This window comes from Lagenorhynchus albirostris, chromosome 9 (assembly GCF_949774975.1).
Source record: "Lagenorhynchus albirostris chromosome 9, mLagAlb1.1, whole genome shotgun sequence".
Taxonomy (NCBI): Eukaryota; Metazoa; Chordata; class Mammalia; order Artiodactyla; family Delphinidae; genus Lagenorhynchus; species Lagenorhynchus albirostris.
In genome coordinates, this window is record NC_083103.1 from 54874234 (window position 1) to 54895823 (window position 21590).

The 21590-nt window shown below is 37.1% G+C and overlaps 1 protein-coding gene and 1 non-coding gene across 2 annotated transcripts in view; both read right to left on the minus strand.

The window, feature by feature from the left end:
- Positions 1-11025: 11025 nt before the first annotated feature.
- The window catches only part of RSF1 (remodeling and spacing factor 1), a 165359-nt gene continuing 154794 nt past the window's right edge, over positions 11026-21590 (minus strand). The window contains exons 13-16 of the mRNA XM_060160114.1: positions 20040-20247; positions 18150-18370; positions 15680-15868; positions 11026-13573 (exon numbers count right to left, since the gene is read on the minus strand). Of these exons, the coding sequence (XP_060016097.1) occupies positions 13005-13573; positions 15680-15868; positions 18150-18370; positions 20040-20247 (1187 nt within the window). The 3' untranslated portion in view covers positions 11026-13004. The remainder of the gene's footprint in view (positions 13574-15679; positions 15869-18149; positions 18371-20039; positions 20248-21590) is intronic.
- On the minus strand, positions 15972-16044 carry TRNAG-UCC (transfer RNA glycine (anticodon UCC)). Its single transcript has one exon. It is a non-coding gene; the product is annotated as a tRNA-Gly (tRNA).

Consider the following 21590-nt stretch of genomic DNA (forward strand, 5'->3'; position numbering starts at 1 on the left):
CTGTTGTTTTAAGTCACTGAGTTTTGGGGTAAACACAGCAACAGATAATTAATACACTAACTAAAGAGAAGGGAAAGAGAAAGAACCTTGAACAGTATTAGCCACTGTGCTGCTCCTTAAACACTTGACTTGGCAAGCTTATCCATGCCCATTATTTGAATTACCCTGTGTGAATGATTCCCAAATCTATATCTCCATCCCAGAATTGTCTCATGAACTACAGACATTTACACCCTACAGCCTACTAGACGTCTCCACTTGGAAGTTCCACAGGCACCTGTCATTCAACTTATCAAAAATTGAACTTATAAAGTATGGACTTTGGGTGATAATGTGTCAATGTAGGTTCATCAGTGGTAACAAATGTACCACTCTGGTGGAGGATGTAGATAATGGGGGAGGCTATCATGAGTGGGAGGGAGGTATATGGGGATCTCTGTACCATCCCCTCAAACTTGTCATGAACCTACAACTGCTCTAAAAGAATAGTCTTAATGAAAAATGTTGCATTTACGGGAGTTCCCTGGTAGCCTAGTGGTTAGGATTCCGGGCTTTCACTGCCGTGGCCCGGGTTCAATCCCTGGTTGGGTTACTAAGATTCTGCAACCAAAAAAAGCAAAAAAAAAAAAGTTGAATTTACAATCTTCTCAATTCTGTTATTTCTTCAATGTCCTGTTTTATGAAAAAATACCACCTTCCATTTAGTTGCTCAGGTTAGAAACCTCGGACTTAGCCTTATTTCCTTCCTCTCTTTCACTCTTCATATCCAGTAATAATAACAATTATTATTATTATTTTAACAAGAAAATAGCAACTAACACTTACGGAGGGCTATGTGCTAGGTACTAACTGTTTTAGGCACTTTGTATGTATCAACTCATTTAATCTTCACAGCAACCCTAGGAAATAAATGCTGTCATTATTCCTATTTTACAAATAAGAAAACAAGTAAGAAGGTTGAAGTAACTTGTCCAAGGTCCATAGCCACCAAGTGGCAGAGTATGATTTAGAACCTAAGCTGCTGGGCAGCACAGCGTTCACCCTTCAACCACTACATTCTAATGCCTCCAATCAACCAAGTCCTGTCATTTCTTAACTCCTATCTCATGACCTGACCCCTCACTCTTCCTCCAGCCCACTTCAAGCCATGTCACCTCTTAAGTAAACTGTTGTAAGAGCCTCCAAATTGGTCTTCATTCAGTGAACCCAGAGGCCCCATAGTCTTTGGGATAAGAGATACAGGAAGGATTATAATCTTGTGTGGTAAGTGTGGTATTGAAGTCTGCACAGACCCAAGTGCCATGGGATTGCTCTGAATGAGAATCCAGAGAGAACTTCATGGAGACCTGGGACTTGAGAGTGAGGAGTTCAAAGACAGAGAAAGAAAAGAAGGAGTGGAGGTGATTCCACTCAATGGTACAAAAGAGGCATGTGATGCTTGAGAACTGCAAGAATTTGTGTGTGGCACATGATGGCATGGTGGGGCTACAAAGTAGGCAGGGACAATCTGGGAAGGGCTATGTACAGCAGGCCCTTGACATTCATAGATAGCCTGCCACAAATTATCCCTCAAATCTGTAACAAGTTCTAAGACAGATGGGGAGGTGATAAATGAGCCCAGGTGACATATCTTAGTGTATAGTATTAACATTTTAACTGTATTAAGTCTTCCAATCCATGACATGGGATGTCTTACCATTTATCTGTGTCTTCTTTAATTACTTTCAGCAACATTTTGTAGTTTTCAGTGTACAAGTCTTTCACTTCTTTGGTTAAGTTTATTCCTAAGTAAAAGATTATTTGTATTTCTATACGTTAGCAATGAACGACCTAAAAATAAAATTAAGAAAAACAATTCTATTTATAATACCATCAAAATGAATAAAATACATAGGAATATATTTAACAAAAGAAAACTACAAAACTTTCTTGAAAATTAAGGAAGACCTAAAATAAAAGGAAAGACATCTCATGTTCATTTATTAAAAGACTTACTATTGTTAAGAAACCAATATTCCCTCAAATGATCTGCAGATTAAATGTAAGCCCTATCAAAATTCCAATTGCCTTTTTGACAGAAATTGATACACTGAACCTAAAATTCATATGAAAATTCAAGGTACCTAGAACAGTCAAAATAATCTTAAAAAAAAAAAGCCAAGTTGGAGGACTCACTTCTTGATTTCAAAACTTATTGCAAAGCTACAGTAATCAAAACTGTGTAGTAGTGTCATAAGTGGAATCAAATTGAGAGTCCAGAAGTAAACTCATACATTTTTGGTCAATTAAGTTTTGACAAGGATTCCAAGATAATTCAATGGGGGAAAGGACAGTCTTTTCAATAAATGGTGCTGGTACAACTGGATAGCCACATGCAAATAAATGAATTTTGATCTTTACCTCACACCATATACAAAAATATCTCAGAATGAATCAAAGATCTAAACATAAACTTATAAAACTCTTACAAATATATAACATAAATCTTTGTAACATTGCATTAGGCAATGGTTTCTGAGGTAAAACATCTAAAGCACAAGCAAAGAAAACACCCAGAAAAAAACTGGATGTCATCAAAATGAAAAACCTTTGTGCATCAAAGGACAACATCAAGAAAGTAAAAATCTAACCTGCAGGGGCTTCTCTGGTGGCGCAGTGGTTGGGAGTCCACCTGCCGATGCAGGGGACGCGGGTTCATGCCCCGGTCCGGGAGGATCCCACATGCCACGGAGCGGCTGGGCCCGTGAGCCATGGCCGCTAAGCCTGCGCGTCCAGAGCCTGTGCTCCGTGGTGGGAGAGGCCACAGCGGTGAGAGGCCCACGTACCGCAAGAAAAAAAGGGGGGGAAAAAAACAACTAACCTGCAGAATCGGAGAAAATATTTGCAAACCATATATTTGGTAGGGGTGTGGTATCCAGAATATATAAAGGACAGTCAACAATTTAAAAGACAGGTAACCCAATTTAAAAATGGACAAAGGATTTAAATAGATGTTTCTGAAAAGAAGATTTACAACTGGCCAGTAAGCACACGAAAAGATGTTCAACATCGTTAATCATCAGGGAAATGCACATCGAAACCACACTGAGAAACCACTTGATATCCACTAGGAGAGCTATAACAAAAAAAGACTGACAATAAGTGTTACTGATGTGGAGAAATAGGAACCTTCGTGCATTGCTAGTGGGAATGTAAAAAGATGCAGATGCTGTGTAAAAGAGTTTAGCAGTTCCTTAGAACTTGAAACAAAGAGTTACCATATAATCTAGTAATTCCATTCCTAGCTATGTACTTAACAGAATTGAAAACATATGTCCACACAAAAACTTGTACACAAACGTTTATTATTCCTAATAGCCCAAGAGTAGAAACAATCCAGTATCTCTCCACTGATGAATGGATATACATGATTTGGTATATCCATAGAATAGAATATTATTCATCTATGAAAAGGAATGAAGTGCTGATTCATGCTAAAATATAGGTGAAATCATGAAAACATGCTAAATAAAAGAAGTTAGACACAAAAGGCCACATATTGTATAATTCCATTTATATCAAATGTCCAGAATAGGCAAATCCTTACAGACAGAAAGTAGATTACTGGTTGCCAGGGACTCGGGGGGAGGGATGGTGAGTGACTGCTAATGATATGGGGTTATTTTGGGGGGTGACAACAACCTTGTGAATATAGTAAAAACCACTGAATTGTACACTTTAAAATGGTGAACTTTATGGCTTGTGAATTATATCTCAATTTTAAAAACTAAGAAGAAAGATTTAAAAATAAAATTGACAAGAACATTTATTTTGGAAACCATTGCATAAGCACATCCAGACTATTAAAAGTGGCTGTGTCATGGAGAGGACAGTCATCCTGAAGGCTGCTTCCTAGCCTTCTCTCCCCTTCCAAAGTGCCTTCTCTGGTTGTGGGTCCCTGCCTTTCATCCTTGCCTCTTTGGCACTGTCCTGACTCTGCGTGTAGTACCTCCCAGTAAAATTTCAGCCTTGCCTTCTCAATCAGTCTGAATCTGAAGCCGACTTTCTGATTTTCTAGAACTGAGTCAGCTTGCTTCTCCTTGATGTTGGTAAGCCCTACTTAACCTCAAAATTCATCCTTAAAAAAAAAAAAGATGCAATTACTGGCATCCCACTAGCAAGCAATAATGCCAAAGAGGAAAGAAAATGGACATTTCAAAAGAAAAACATGAAACAAGTGCAGGGAAAAGGGAGGACCCTCTCCCATATTGTAAATTTCAGCTTTCTAGAACAATTGTTCCTCATGATGGAGTTCAGGTATGTTCTTGAGAAGCCTGCTAGGGTCCTAGAGTTTCTCTTCGGAATTTCTGACATTTCAGTGAGAGTTTTCAAATATAGTTTAACATTTCTATAACCTATTTATTTTAAAGACTGGTTGTCAAGTAGGAAACAGATTGGATGGGAGACAGGATGACACTTGTTTTCCATGATAAGGGAGAGTTTTGTATCGAGAAAGTGAATATAGAGGGATGGAGGTCAGAGAGAAATCAATGAGATGGGAAGACCCAGAGCAGGCAAGAGGGAAGGGGCCAGATCAAGGACACAGGCAGAGGGGATGTGGCAAAAACAGAGGTGACATCTGTTCCTTGGAGACTGGAGAGAAGGACGGGTGCTCGAGTGTGGATAAAGTGGCTCTGAAATGGGCAAAGAGGAACAATAAGGAAGCTATACGTGACCTATATATACCATGAACTAGTAAGTTCCTAGTTGACTTTGCTTTGGGGATAACTTTATGTGTAAAACTAATGTTGCAAATATGAATTCACATTTCCTTAGAGTGGTTTTTTTTCCATTTTAGACTTTTAGGACCTTAAAGAACTTATGTGAAGTGATTGAAGAATCAAAACGACACACAAGCATTCATCTCACCCAACATTTAATTGTTTCACTAGAAAGTTTTCACTACTTTTTATAATTCTACCGCTACTAAATGATCACAGTATAGTAGACCGATTCTCAGTTTTTAAAAGAAAAGAACTCTTTTACATTCTCTGGTCTCATAACCTGAAAGGGATGTGGGTCGACAGTCATGTTCTGGACCCCACTGTCAGCTCCAGAAAAGAGCTCTCTCAAGGCTGCCACAGCGCTGTCACCCTTAGCCTCCAACACAGCATCTCACTCGTATTTGACCAATTCAGTTTAAGTGAACATTTCAAATAAATCACTAAGAAGCACTGTAGCTGGTCATTTCTTGCCAGCTTAGATCAGCTTTCACTCCACTAAGTGAAATTCTGATCCAAAAGTTCTTTACCTAAATAGTTTATCAATATTTTAAATCAGAATTGCAAATAATGAACTCCACTAGTTTGTTGGGGAAAAAAAATGAGTTCGTTGTGCATCTTACTGTATTCCAAGAGTAAGGAAAATCTATCAAATCAACATTTGTAGATGAGAATTATACTCAGGATTGGAAGGGCCCCTTAAATGTCTAACCCCTTTTTATTTATTTTTATTTTTTTAACCCCTTTTAAAATGTGTTGATCTATTACAGTCCTGCAAATGGCAGTTCAACCTAAACCCAAACATCCCCTATTGGTGACAGTTCACATCCAAGTTATTAGAGAACTCTGTAAAAAAGAATTTCCATAGAATAAATAGAAAGCTTTTGCCTATGGCTTCTGCCCTCTGGCCTAGTTCTGTGGCTCCCACAGGGCCACACAGAACAAGTCCAAGGCCTCTTTAATGTGTCCGTTCTCCAGAGGCTAAAGATAGAAATCAAGAAAGCTTTCTAATATCTATAATTCACATCCTTGGCAAATAGCCTTAAACATTATTTTGGGGAAATTGATGCACTTGCAAATTTACTTTCTAGATAGTAAGGGAACAATTCATCTATTCCTGAGGTGATAAAAATTTTCAACCTTCATCAACTGTTATTGAAAATTCTTAACTTTCTATGTGCTACAAAGTTTAAAATAAACTAAGTTTGCAAACACATCATGCTAAATACATCAAATTATTTAATTTTTTTATTATCACAATTGACATATATTAAGTGAAAGAAATGACAGAAGTATTATAATAAAACATTTTGAAAGAAAATTTACACAATTAGGCCAATAGCCATCAAATAGCTTTGGGCCTATCTTAAAACACCAAGAGTTTTGATCAGACTATAGTGAGACACTGAACATTTCATTAACAAAAATATTGGCATGAGCCACAATGTATTCTGGTTGTCACTAACAAGGAATATTGTATTTAAACAACTATGCACTGCAATTCTAACACACTAGGTGTTCATACACTGCAGTTAACCCCTGAAGCTTTAAGCTACCAGGAATTCCTATATTTTCTATGCACAAAATTTACTTTGTGCATTATTGGAATCACATTTCCAGTTTTCAAATCTCTTCCCCCCCCCCGATACATGCAGTATGTCATACGTGGCAGAGAGCATGCCAGCTTCTCCTGTTTAACTACTAGCACATTCCTTATTACCTCAAGAGTTTTATGCTAATCTTGGAGTTTCTGCTTTAGCTCTCATCTCCTAGAAACAAAATAAAGCATTCTGAGAACCTATTCCAGGAATAATTTTTTATGCATAGGAAAATAAAGCAATCCAAGAGGCATTCTGATTAAACACTCCCTGGATCCTAGCTACTACTTTAAAATTAAAATGAAAATCTAACATAAGCCATCTACAAATTCTTATCTGGAATTTGTATTCTTTGCCTGGAAATAAATGATTCCCAGGCTTCATTTCTGAATGGATGAGGAGAGCAAAGAAACTGACATCCTACATTAACTGACAATAGATACAGGTAACTTAGGTAGAAGTTTATGGATTTAATTCTTTACAAGAATACACTTGCGCTACAAAGGTGAGAAATTAGAATGGTAAATTATCAGATGGCAAAAAGTAATGGCACTTAAACAAAGGTGTCAATATAACTTATGGTAAAATGTGCCATATAAGGCTGCTAGAATCAGCAGATTTACAAGATTTCAAAATACTTTTTATCAAGTAAGAAGGGAATTGGAATTTGAACCTGATATCCCTTCCTGCCATGCCTCCAGCAGACAAATATTCCTGTGGAATTAAGTCTACTGAATTGAGTCTACAAGAACCAAATCAAACAATTCTAGTTTCTCCTTCTTTTACAGATTGAAAAGAAACCAAGCTCTGTTCCACTCCCAACCCCCCCATCCCAGCACAGGACACATCCTTTCAAGGTGTATACAAAACCTCCTGGCATGTTTGGGCAAGCTATAATTCAGATACCATTATCAAGACTCTACTTTGATACGAGAACAAAACATCAGACCAACGTTGAGAATACCCTAGTTAGGCATCACGAAAATCACGCACTTAAAGAATATGCTGCTAACTGCCAAATTTGGGCCATTATAGCTGTTCTTCAATTGAAAATTTACACTAATATAAACTAGATCTGTGTATATATGTCTACATGTGTGTATATGTGCGTATGTGTGTGTGTGTAATTTTCATGCAATGATCTTAAAGCTTTGGAGACAGGGTTATTAGCCTAATTTCAAGGCTTGTCCATATAGCAGTACTGATGTGCACCAACTCTGCTAAAGGGCAGGATAATGAAAAAGACCATGGCACAAATTTTTAAACAATTTTAGGTTTAATTACATAATGCACCTGTAGATGTTCTAGCATAAACACAATTGTAAAAATCTACATCCTATTTTAGGGTATTTTTCCACCTCCCCTCCCTTAAAAGCTGTACATTTATAAAAAAATGTGACTCTCAAGCAAAATAAACTTTTTTTTTTTTGCAACATACAAAATAAGTTAAATGATTCAGAAGGTCTTGAGCCATTAAGTTTCCTAATGATTGTGTTCTGGGCCATTCATAAGCACGACATGCAGCTAGCTCCTGGTCTAAGAACAGAACTCAATAAATACATGTCAAACAAAATCCCAAACACTTGAATTAGATTTCTTTAGAAACTGATGAAAGTCAAGAAAATATATAGTTAGGGTTAACAATTCCATTCTTAACTTACATCATCCAGTGGCAAAATGAACAAGGCAGGTCACTCAGTCCCTAGTGCATTTTCTAGCTTGTACCGGTTTGGCAAAAAACACAAATGTAGTTCCTTTAAAAATGTTTTTTCTCATTCAAAATGTCTAAGGAGCTTAATGAATAAATTTCTACTTGTCCAATAATTTGTTATGCCCTCTCATATAACTTATGCATAGGATAGACATCTTAGTTATTAAAATAAAAATCTTTAACTGAAATCACTACAATGTGTCAGAATTGGGTTTGCAGCATTTCCCAGAGCAAAATGGTATAAACATAAAATGAAAAAAAATTGAGCTTACGTGACAAAAATGAAAAAATTCACTAATGGAATCATATCCTAATCAATTTCCGAGAGGGTTTATATGAATTTTTAAAAAGTGTCAAGTGTACCATCTAGAGTAGCTATATACCAAGAGCACTACATTTTTGCTTATTAATGACTGCTTGCTTGCTGGAGAATGACAATCTTCAATATACGTTACATAGTTACTTAGCAATTCTTGGCACTCAAAATGTTAATGATAATTTAAGAGTGAAATATTTTGAAAACAAATTATTAAGTATACACATAACAAAATAACTCAGTTTAAATACATTGATAGCAAAGGGTCTTGTCTTTCAGGATTGGTATAAAAACAATGAAGTAAATCAGCAGTTAGCTTGCCACTTCCAAGGTAGGTTTACAGGTACAAACTGGGAATGGTGGATAAAATAGGAATGGAATTTATTCTAAGAAAGTTTAATAACAGATATTAAGCAGAGGACTAGGTAGATACAGAAGGTATGCAGTCTTGGCATTCTTGCTTCTTGGGAGAACCAGGATGTTAAACCAAGAAGAGGAACTTCACTATTTTTCTCTAGGCTTTGTGTAATTAAATGATGTTCATAATTTCACATCAGTTACAATTATGTCTTATTTTTTATAGTGTCAAATAATTTCAAAGGGTTCATTTTTATTTCTTCTAACATCTAAGATATGTATATACATATTAATTTATATATATATATACACACATACATATATATGTTTATTCCATTTAAAAAAAGATCTGGGTCTTTGAATACTTGTCCTATCACTGTGAGGCAATGCCATGAATCAGGGACCTGTTTGTTCCACTGTGTTGGTGAAGGGCAGTTCACAACTTTTTCTGAATATTAAACTTGTAAATTCATTAGGTTCCTTTCAATTGTATGGTAGAACTAGCGAACGGTTAACATCTCTTATCCCCACAAACATAAGCTAAAAAGGCATTCCTTGTGACAGAGGAAATTCCATCAGTTCCACTTAAAAATAGCTAACATTTCCCCACCTTTTAAACTCTAAATAACAGTAAACACCTACATTTTTCTTAATATATGTTCTTTGCCCAAATGCATATTATGGGATGGGTTCTATCAACCAAAAAGTAAAAACTGGAGTTTGTAATGTCCTGTTAATTTATTTAAAAATCTTTTTTTCAACAACTTCTTTAGCATTTGAAGTCCTTGATTCTTTGGTAGATCATTAAAAAAAAATTATCAGTAGACATGAATTTATTCTAAATGAAACTCCTTTTAATTCTCGGAATCTGCAACCTTGACCAACTGGAAAAAGATGTGTCAAGGAAACCTGACCTCAATAAATCAGGTATATTCTTGAGAATGTCGCTGCCGTCATTCTCTAGTAATGTGCCAACAACAGAAAACGTTTACACGAAACACTATTTCATCAGCACAAGTCTACAAAACCAAAACATGTTATTTTCAGTCTCAGTTCTTTTCACGTATTTTAATTCAAAGTTTCTGCTTTGTGAAAATTTGTCTAGTTTTCAAACCTTTACAGAAACTGCAAACTAAATATTCTGAGTACTAAACTACATCTCCCCTTAATATATTTGCTATAGACTGTGGAGTTTGATACTGGGAGTCCAATTTGTATTTCCAAAAAGGGGGTTTAAAGTATTAAAGGACTCTATTACATGGCAGCTATTGGGAGCCTAAATCCATGGTTAGTACTCTAATTACAAGGATCCAAAATGTTCTAAACTCTAGATGAACTGCTGCTTTCCTATACTCTGTCCAGTTCCTAATGACTGAATTATGTCTTTGGAAATAGAAAATTCACTTTTTCCTACATTTTGTTCTTTTTAAACTTCTTCAAAGCATGTTCAGAGTTAGTATTTCAGCAACCACAGACTCTTTGAGGGACTGAATCTAAACACCAAGCAGCAGAATTGTTTTTGAACTGTTCAACATTTAATCAGCCATAATTAACCTACCTGCATGATAGCAATTTGTAACTATCAGGTGCTTAGATTGCACTCTTTGTAGATGAAGCATAGTTAACTGGTTTAATCAGAATGTGAAGGGAATTCAAAGGGAAACACTATCAAGTTCACAAACACTGAATTCAAGTTTGGTAAATAACAGGCAGCAAAAATGGTATCAATGTCAGTGGGACATTTGCTAAATAGAATACTCAGTCCTTACTAAGATAAAAATTACCTTTTGCTCTCTATAGCAGAAGAGTAAAAAGAACTCCTTATTTCACATTAGGCATCCTGTAAAATAAATAATCTACCCATTTAATACTACTTCTTGTCATTTGCTTAACTGAAGAAAACTAATAGGCTGAAGCAGAAGCTGGTGTGTCCAGAGGTAGAGAGAGGGTACATGGGAGTTTCTGCACCTTAGTGGCTTTACCCAGCGGGACTAAAATGGTAGCGGGAGACTGGGGGCAGGATAGGCCACCTGCTCATTCTAACCACTTACCTTGCATTAATAGGAATCCTTCTATTGCCTGCCTGTTTTAGATAGTTAAAAAGGCCAACATTCTTAACTGACTTTCAAATAAATGAAACAAACCTAGCCAGAAAGCAGGCTTGGTAAGTGAATGTGGCTCCTTACATAGCCCTACTTACTGTCTGTGAATGTAAGCCCTTCCCTCCCTTCTGGTGGAACACTGTCTCAAAATAAAAATCACAACTTGCTTGGAACCACATGCTATTGGTGCATCCTATTTTTAGGCTGCTTTCATTCTTTTATTTTTTATACAGATACATATACACTGCTAGAATCAAAGCAAAAATATCAATGGGTAGGTACTACAGAACTAAAGTGAAACAAAACAAAAAAAACCAAGAACCAACAAGTGAAAAACAACAGCTATAAACTTTCAAGGCCAAAAGATAAGATTTAAGGGCAACACCTGTGGAGAGAGGAAAAGGAGTATAAAGTTTCTAGAGAGGTATTTATAATGCAAGTCTAATGCCAGCTTTTTAATAATAAAAAAGAGAAGTGCTTTACTACACACTGACTAGCACATATAATGCTTAATTTGGAAAGAAAAATTAATGAAGTTCCTTGGGCCAGCAGCAGATATGGTGTGTCCATTGCCGGCAACAGACACAGCACTGGAACAGAAAACCCAATCCCAGGGCAAAAGTATTCACAGAAATAATGGCTGAAGGTTTCAGAATTTGACAGGCAAGGTTTAATCACAAGTGCTACACTTTGTACAATGTTATTTATGGCTCTGCCTGAAATTTTACAGCTGTAACAGAAACTAAGACAAGTTCATATTTTAGTGTCAATTACATGTGTTAGATATTTAGTTAGTTACAAACCCCTTTTTTCTTGAAACAAAGGGCTTTATCTTTCTTTAAAGTGTTGAGATGTTTGAAAAGGATGTCATACCTATTAAGTACATTGGCGGTTTTCAATCAATTCTATATTGGTCGTGTGACTATTAATGAATTTTAATAGAAGTCTAATGGCCAAAGGCCAAAACTACATTCAAACCCTGCTAATATATCCAGGCAGATAGGAAATTTCAACACACACACACACACACACACACACACACACACACACACACAAACTCAAACTAAAAACCTCCCAAAGGAACTGCTTTGTTTGTAGACTTCAATTTGAAGTAGATACTAAGGGCAAGAATAGACCAGTTAAAATTCACCTGAAAATCCTTTCCCCTTCTACAAATGTGCTAAAATACTGCGGTCAGCTTAGCATCCATCTCTTCATGTATGTTATGTATAGATGTACTTGTTTTAAAATGATATTTCAGATATTTAAATATTAAGTGGCCAGAAGACAAGAGTTACACTATCTGCAAAGTTTACAGTCCACCCGGTCCTTATGAAAGACCACACTCATTTCACTAATAATTCTCCATGACAGCATATTAAAGGCCACCTCATCACCACTGCATAAAGCTGGTTTAAAAAATTTTTTACTAGCACAATCTGGTTGTCAAAGCTTCATTATACATTTTACTGTACAAATGCTTTTCAGATGATTTTTTTTTTTAAACAACAAACTCCGCTATAAGAGAAACTTAGGTTAGAGTTTTTTACGATGGTACTTTTTCAGTCTCTTTATTAAGTGTGGTTATCTCCAATAGTAAACAAGCTGATTTCATGAATGCTGTTACTAAATGACTTATGTATGATGTTATCTACAACTCTCAAACTGCAATAATACAGACTTGAACTTTTAAGCAGTTTGTTAATCATCATCTATGCCATGAATGTTTAAATATAATATATATTTAATATGAAAAAGCTAAAGCACAAGTGCTTTCTCCCACCCCTAATTCTGTTTTTGGGCCCTCACAGATTCGGAATGCATTCTTATCCACCCTTTTCACAAAGTCAGGAGAGCTCAGGAAATATAAAGTCAAAAATATACAAATCTTTGTTGTTACAATAAGATTTTTTTCCCACGACTGAAATTACCAAGGACCATGAACTTGGAAAAAGAAAATCAAAAGGAATTTACAGCAATTTATCTTCAAAGTTCAAAACTGGTCACTTCACAGAAAGACTTCAAGGTCTGTTGAAATTTTTCTTCTAAAAAGTCATTCTGTAGTGGAGTTTTCTAGGAAAAATAAAACAGCTTTTAATAACTGGCCCGCTGGTGTGAGAGCTACCGTGGAATAAATTAGCACAAAAATGGAAAAAAGTCTTATAACTGTTCACTGTTACAGACATAATCAACAAGGTCAGTCACTCTCAAAAGCTCATCTTCCTCCTCTTCTGGTGCCCCTGCCTCCTGCCCACCACTTGTCCCATTGGGGGCCAGGCTTGCACTGGTTGTGCTGTTGTCCTTGGGGGTCTGAGGCTTCTCAGTTGGCTTGCCAATCAAGTTCTCAATGGCTTTGCCAGGACTCTGTCCATTGGTGGAAGGTAAGTCCACTAAGCTATAGTCCAAAGGGCTCCCCACCTTGCCTACATTTTCAAAGTCCTCTTCCTCATCACTGTCTATCCGATAGGGCTTTTTGGTGCTCTCTTGTTCTGAGGGCAGAACCCTGGGCTGGCTGTCATGGGCAGGCTGATCTGCATCTCCATGAGCATTGTCACAACTCTCCTCTTCGTCTGTCTCGATCCGGTGTAGCCGTTTTCGGGATGGTTTACCTTCCTCTTCCTCCTCATCTGCTTCTGAATACTCATCTGTGCTTCGACCCCGCTTTCGAACTGACCGCTTTGATTCTTTAGCTAGCTCATCATCTTCAGAATTCTTGGATATATAGCTCTCTAGAATAAACAGCACATTTAAGCCATTGGCACAGTTAACCATTAACAGAGCTAAGTAATTCTCCTTTAACAGATTTAAGTAATTCTCCTTTTCCTCCCCATATTCATCCCATGTCCTGCTTTCAGACTTGCTTGTACATAACTATTTCCCTTCAATAACTGGCCTTATTTCTCTCTCCTCTCAGTCCCACAACAATGCCCAATGTGATTCACAGTATACTTTGCCTGTGATTTTAGGAAAGAGCAGAATCCTTAAATTAAATGAAGATAGGCTGGTCACAAACTAAGCAACTCCTTCCCACTAGCCCTCAAATTAGGGAGTCATGTAAACATACTGATAAGGAAAGAAACTAAGCACCCAATTCAGGACATCTGAAATACTGCGCTAACTCTTATTCCATGTTATTCAATGTCCTTGGTGGTCCTTAAACGTCTTCTCTTGTTTATACTTGACTCACCTGGTCTCATCGCTTTGCATACCATCCATATGCCAATGACTCTCACATTTGTTTTAGGCAACCAATCCATAGGTTCCAGACTCATGTGTCAAACTGCCTGCTCAACATCTATGCCTGGATTTCTAAACAGGCAGAACCAAGCTCCTAAACTTCTTCCTCAAACCTGCGCCATTCTGGTCTCCACCATCTTAGTTATTGGCAACTCTATTCTTCCAATCGCTCAGTCATCCGTGATTCCTTTCTTTCTCCCATCTAAGCCAGTAGTAAATCCTATGGGTCTACTTTCAAAGTATATCCATAATTTGACTGCTTGTCACCACTTTACTGCTACTGCTCTAGTCTCACCCACCATTATCATCGCCTGGCCTATTTCACTGGTCTCCCAACTAGATTCCTAGATTTCCTCCCTGTCCCCTTCAATGTACTCATAATACAGATACCACAGCAAATTAAAATGTAAGTCAGATCATATCACTCCTCTGCTCAAAATCCTCCAATTATTTCTCATCTCACACAGAATAAATTCCAAAGTCTATACAATGGTTTACTGTACTATCTAATATGGTACCCACTAATCACATGTGGGTATCAACATTTTTTTCAGGTCTTTACTAAAATGTTGTCTTCTGAGTGAGGCATTCCTTTGGTACCCTATCTGAAATTTCACCTACGCTCCTTTTCTCCTTTACTTTTCTCCGTAGCATTTATCTCCACCTAATATATCATATATTCTGCTTATTTATCATGTTTATTGTCTCTCTTCCCCCAACTAAAGTAAGAGTTACATGACAGAGTTATATGTTTTTGGTTATTCCTTTCACTCTTCTATTCCCAGGGCCATGGACAGTGACTAGTTCAGTAAGTATTTATTTTTAATAGTTGAATTAATGAATTTATATCTGTCTTTAATGACACATGAAGATAAATATACATTCACCCAGATGTTTACCTCCCTCCTTTAATCTCCCATATCCAAACATTTTTTTCCCATGCTCTCCTGGCTTGGGCTCAAACTTAAATGACAAGGATCTATGAAAGCAAATAATCTTCAAAACAGACCATAAACAATGGAGAATTAAATATATAAAAAAGAAATGGGGGAAGGTAAGGGTTAGACTCATTTAAAATGAACTTGGGAAGAACTCTGGAATAACTACAAAGACTAAACGGATATCACAAGTTCATATTTTAGATCTTTTTCTGTACTTCTGGTATGGGACACAGCTAAAGCTATTAAGAAATAAAAGTTTACCAACTAAAGCTCACTGTTATGGTGGAGAGAGACAGTAGGCACCCTTGGTTTGGAACTGTTCAGGTATTCAGGACATAGGAGGTTATTTCAAAATGAGGGCCGTAAATAATAAGGAAGCAGAAGAAATCTTGTTCAGATCATAATTTTCTGATACTCTTCTAGTTTCAATGAAGAATTTAATTATTACAATGAAGACCTTAAAAGTTAGTATCTTATCAAGTATCAGTTATTTAAACTATAAGTTGACCAGGCATAAAGTAAAGGGTTTTGTCTCAAAGATATTACGGGTTATATTAAATTTCTAAGAAATGGTACAGAATCATCATCCTGAGTTCACTTTATAATTTGTACTGCTGCCTTGTCCAGACTTCTGTAAACTGGAGAGCTATTCCTTACCTTCACTCTCTGAGCTGGAAAGCCTACGCTTGTGAACTCGTCTGATTTCTTTACCACGTCGTAAACTCTTCTGGGAACCATCACTTTCTGAATCTTCTTTGTAGTTAATTTGTCTTTTCTGGTTCCTCCTTGACCGCCTTCGACGAGTTTCTACAAAATCATCACTAAAACCATCACTAAAATCACTTTCTGTTAAAAAAAAAAAGAGAGAGAGAGAAAGGAAAAAGAAATCAAGCACATTTTTTTAAAAAAATTTATTTCTGGCCGTGCCATGCAGCACATGGGATCTTAATTCCCTGCCCAGGGATTGAACCTGGGACTCCTGCATTGGAAGTGCAGAGTCTTAACCACTGGGCCAGCAGGGAAGTCCCATCAAGTACAAATTTTAATTCCACTAAATAGAAAAGTAGTTAGCTTAGGTTATAAAAATATAAAGCTATTGGGCAGAGTTCAGTCATAACTTTTAAATGAACAGTAACTTTCATGTCTCTCATTTTCTTCTTAATAATATGAGTACATCTGGGGGGGCTTTAATGCCAAACCTCACAAATGTATCCTATTAGAAGTCAATCCTCAAGATTAAAAAATGTTTTACAGGGAATTCCCTGGCGGTTCAGTGGTTAGGACTCTGCACTCTCACTGCCAAGGGCCTGGGTTCAACGCCTGGTGGGGGAACTGAGATCCTGCGGTGCGGCCAAAACAAACAAACAAAAAAACAAAAAAAACAAACCCTTTTTACATAATCCTTATCTCATATAACCTAAAGCTACCCAGTGAGCTGCATGGCTGCCACAACTGCTCTTCTTGGTGGATAGTTACTATTTTGCCTCATGATAATCTGCTGTTTCTATATATATGTAGCTGTATGGCTACAGTCATAGCTTCACAATGTACTGCAGAGGTTAAACTTTCTAACCACAAAAAACTGATGAGCCTGTTTCAAATAAGTACAGAACTGGAGTTATATTTTTGCCTTTTTTCCACACGGAATTAAAATTTGCTAAATACAGCTCATGGGACTACTTTAACTTTCAAAGCACTGCTAAATAGCACTATTCTTGTCATGTCACCTCTGATCAATAAACCAAAGTCACACTATGGCATTGTGTCAGAGCAGTTTTTCAGGAATGCTAACAAATTCCACTGAATCATCATATCTAGCTTTGTTTTCTAATGGATTTCAAATATTTCAAAACAGCTAGCCAGTAGTTTAAAGGGGTCCCCACTGGCCAAATCTAGGGCAAAGTGTATCAAAATAGTGATGGTAACATATCATATCCACCGACTGAAATAAGAATCTGTAAGTCCACACTGATACAAAGAAATAAATATATAGGGGAGAAGAGAAAGCTCTTCCTTACAGAACACCAAGTATTGAATATAAAAGGAAGGAAGGAGTTAGAAAACTCATGAATAAATGCTAAAGCTAGTGGGTGAAACATCTGATAAGGAACAGGATATTTACAGTCTCAAAATATCTTCCTATGAATTATTTATTAATTACAAAGGGAAAATAATAGAGAGACCTGGAGGACATACATTAACTCTGTGATATTCTTGCCAAAAATGTATAACTAGAATCTAATCACAAGGATACAAAAACACAAATTAGGTATGTTTTACAAAATAACTAGTGTGTATTTTTCAAAAATGCTACAGTCAACAAAGTTTGAGGAATATTACAGATTAAAGGAGACTAAAGAGACATGAATAAATGCAATATGTAATCCTGAACTATATACTTGACCAGGAAAAGATGTTTATATAAAGGACAATATTGGGACACCTGATAAAATTTGAATGTGTACTGTTGATTAGATAATAGTATTTTATCAATAAAATTCCTGATTCTGATATTGTTCTGTAGTTATGTAGAACTCCACAAGCCTGGCCCAAGTTGGGGATATAATACTCCTGTCTGTGGCACTTCCTCAGTAAGACGACAGCTACCTATCTGCTAATCCCATAAAGCATTCCTATCTGTTCTTTTACCTGCTGTGCCTCTCACTATTTATTTAGATAATAGAGATAAGCATAAGCTATAATAACGTCAACCACTGATAATTTATAAAAACTAACAATCATAATCACTGATCATGATGTAAATGTTAGAGATAATTGGTGATCTTTCTCTAATAGCTAGACATCTGAGAAAAATGTTCTCAGATTAAGAATGATTCCCAAGAAACACTATGAAGGTAAAGTCTAGGCATGGAAACACTTGGCACCAAAACGATTCGTCACAATCCTAAATGAGTCTGGCATGAAGTTAACATATCCATCTGCATCTACCTTCTCAGATGTGCTTTATGTGAAAGATTTAATTAGTGGTGAATCATAAGAATAGAACTCAAAGTTTCATCAGAAAGCTTATATTACAATTGAATGGAATTTTATTTTAAGAAATCTTAATTCCAGAAGTCATAAGAATTTACTGACTTGGTGAGATGTGGATACAAATTATTTTTACCAGAGTCTCTACTATTCTCCTCAGATTCCTCCTCTTCATCATCATCGGAGTACTTTTTCTTTGGAGTCTTTCTCCGCAAACGCCTGCTTTGCCTCATTGGCCGGGAGGGATGTCGCCTTAGTCTTCGGCTACAGAAATCAGTGTCGCTGTCATCATTAGATGGTGGGTCTTCTTCACTTTCATCTGGGTTCTCATCAGATACTACAAACTCATCTTGAGATCTGTCCAAGAGAAACCAAATGAATTATGATGGTACACTTAAAACCGTGAACCCGTTTTTGAGTTCTGAGTTCAAATTCTAACAAGTCCAGTGAATTATTAAGTAACGTTTAATGTAAAATATCCAGTTAACTGTATCAGTTTCCCTGTTTATAAAATGAAGAGATGTTTTGCCCCCTCTCCTTTTTTTTGAAGGAGTTATGAACATGAATGGATGCTGATTTTTGTACGTAAATTGCTTTGGCCTCTTGGGAAGTCCTCCACATACCTCAAATTCAACATGCCCAAAAGTGACCTCATTACTTCCTAACCTACTCCTCTCTTCGGTTCCCTAGCCTGGTATTTGGTACTGTCACCCATCCAGTAATTCAAAGCAGAAACATGGTATTTATCCTAATTTCTTTCTCCCTTTTCATTTCTCACATCTAATCAAGGACTAATTCCTCCCGAGTCTATCACATAAAGATAATATCTCAAACCTGATACCTCTTCTCAGTTCAGGCTCTCATATCCCATCTAAACTACTACAGCAATTCCCCAAAGTCTCTTTAATCTCTACACTCATTTCCCCTCAGTAAATCCTCCGAACGAATGCCAGGATGAATCTTTCTAAAACATAAACCTCATATTAGTCTGGTATTTAAAACCATTCAGTGGGTTTTCATCATCTTCAGGAAAGAGTCCAAATTCTTATGCATGACAAACAAAATACTCCATCATCTGGTTCCTTTTTATGTCTTGGCCACATTTCCAGCAGGGCACTTTCCGCTGCTTCCTCAATTCTTCTTATCCTGACACACCAGGAGTTTCCTAAATATTCTATGACGTTTTATGCCTGGCTGCCCTGGACAGGATTTCTCTGCTTAGAATACTTTCTTTCCTTCACTGCTTCTAATCTCAAATTCATCAATCTGTCCAATTCATTCTTCACATTTCAGATAAAGCTTTATTTCTACTCTGAGGCTTTCCTTGACCTCCCTGGATTGATCTGGCCCTTCTCTGTACCCTGACTTATGTTTTAGTAGCAATCATGCAGCATGACTTTTTTGTGGTTTATATGTTTGTTTCCTCCACTAAACAATGAGAGGAGAAACTCTGTGGTATTCTTTCCATACCTGTTCTGCAGGGAAGCCTTTCCTGATCTTCCATACTGAATTACTTGCCCCAACCCAAACCCCTATGGGTCACAAGAGAATAGTTTCTAAATACTCATACCTGTCCACTTCTCACATTTGACTGGGAACCTCTCATGGTCATGGTGGCAGAAGGTGGCACAGAGGTACACCACAAATGAACGCTAACTGCTGTTCATGAAATTTAAATACAATGTTGAATATTAAACCAACAAGCATAGGGACTTCCCTTCCCTGGTCCAGTGGTTAAGACTCGGCACACCCAATGCAGGGGGCACAGGTTCGATCCCTAGTTGGGGAACTAAGGTCCCACATGCTGCATCGTGTGGGCCACCCCCAAAAAACAAACAACCCATAAAACTTCGTTTTAATCTAGAAAGAACCAAAATCAGCATCGCTGAATTTGTTTAAAGTATACTGAAAACAGATTGTCTATGTGCATGAAGAACAAAAGCTCCATCAGAGCAGGGCCGAGCTTATCTGGTAGGCCTGTTCAAGCCTGGACGTAGAGAATGGGATCTACTGACAGACCACGCACCCATCACTGATCTTGAATTCATCCTCACTCTCTTCTTCATCCAGGTTGCTGTCACTGTCCAGATCATTTAGTCGCCGGCGTTTCTTCCGGCGAGCAGCAGCTGCCCTCTGGGGTCGTTTATTTTCTTTTCTTTCTTCATCCAAAATAGTAGAGATATCTTTTCCACGGTGGCCAGTGATAGTGGAGATATCTTTTCCTCGGCCAACTCCTGAGTCCAGGGGGCAGGGTGTAGGGCAGGTGAGGGGAAGAGAGGGAGGGAGAGAGAGAGACAAGTATATGTTTATTAAAAGCTTCCCTTTAATATCTACAGATTGTCCTTAGCAGATTTTCATTCGATTTCTTTATTTTCTTCCTACAGATATGCAATTTTCTCACATCTTTAGCTGACAGAGCTTTCTTTTGTTTATCCTACTAAATAGAAGTTTACTATGTAGAGAACTTGCTTCTTCAAAAATTTTGGTATGATTCATGTACCATAATATTCACCCTTTTAAAGTGTATAATTCATAGGTTTTTAGTATAGTCACAAAGTTGTGCAACCATCACCACTAATTCCAGAGCATTTTTATCACCCCAAAAAGAAACCTCATACCTATCAGCAGTCACTCAAGAATCTCTTCTTGGGGCTTACCTGGTGGTGCAGTGGTTGAGAATCTGTCTGCTAATGCAGGGGACGCGGGTTCGAGCCCTGGTCTGGGAAGATCCCACATGCCACAGAGCAACTAGGTCCGTGAGCCACAACTACTGAGCCTGTGTGTCTGGAGCCTGTGCTCCGCAACAAGAGAGGCCGCAATAGTGAGAGGCCTGGGCACCGCAATGAAGAGTGGCCCCCCTTGCCACAACTAGAGAAAGCCCTCGCACAGAAATGAAGACCCAACACAGCAAAAAGTAAAAAATAAATTTAAAAAAAAAAAAGAATCTCTTCTTGAAAGCTGTCTTTTGGATGTGGCTTTAGAAAGAGGCCAATCCATTTTTAAATTTTTTTTTAAACTGTTTGCAGGGCAGAGGAAGTGAGAATTTAGCAGCAAAGATATACATAAGGCACACATGTCTGGAAAAGCTAGTGACTTCTTCAGTTTTACTACAAACAGCCTACTTATTATTAATCCTTTCTAGAGCTTTCATAAAAACACTGGAGCACTGGTGATTTCCTACATAGCTCTTTAATTAAATTATCTTCAAATTCTTCTATTTTAATGTCACCCATTAAAGACTATGAAATTAATAAATTGATTTTTAATTTAAAGCAATCATTTAGATTCTGATTATCCATAATTTTTGTGACTTTGTAGCAGCAGTGATCTAAAAATGGAAAGACAACAGCAAAGTTTTCTGTTTGGAAGCAGAAGAAAATTTTTTAATCTAGAGAAGAACATTTAACCTAGGGAGGAACATTTATGTTTCATATCAGATTACAAAATAATACTACTTTTAACATAATTAGAAGCTCTGAGTCTATACATTGACACCGTGTCCAGAGACTATTTTCAGTCTCAGTTAACATCAGTAGTGATCGTGATACATACTGAGGAGAATAAGAAAATATGCTTG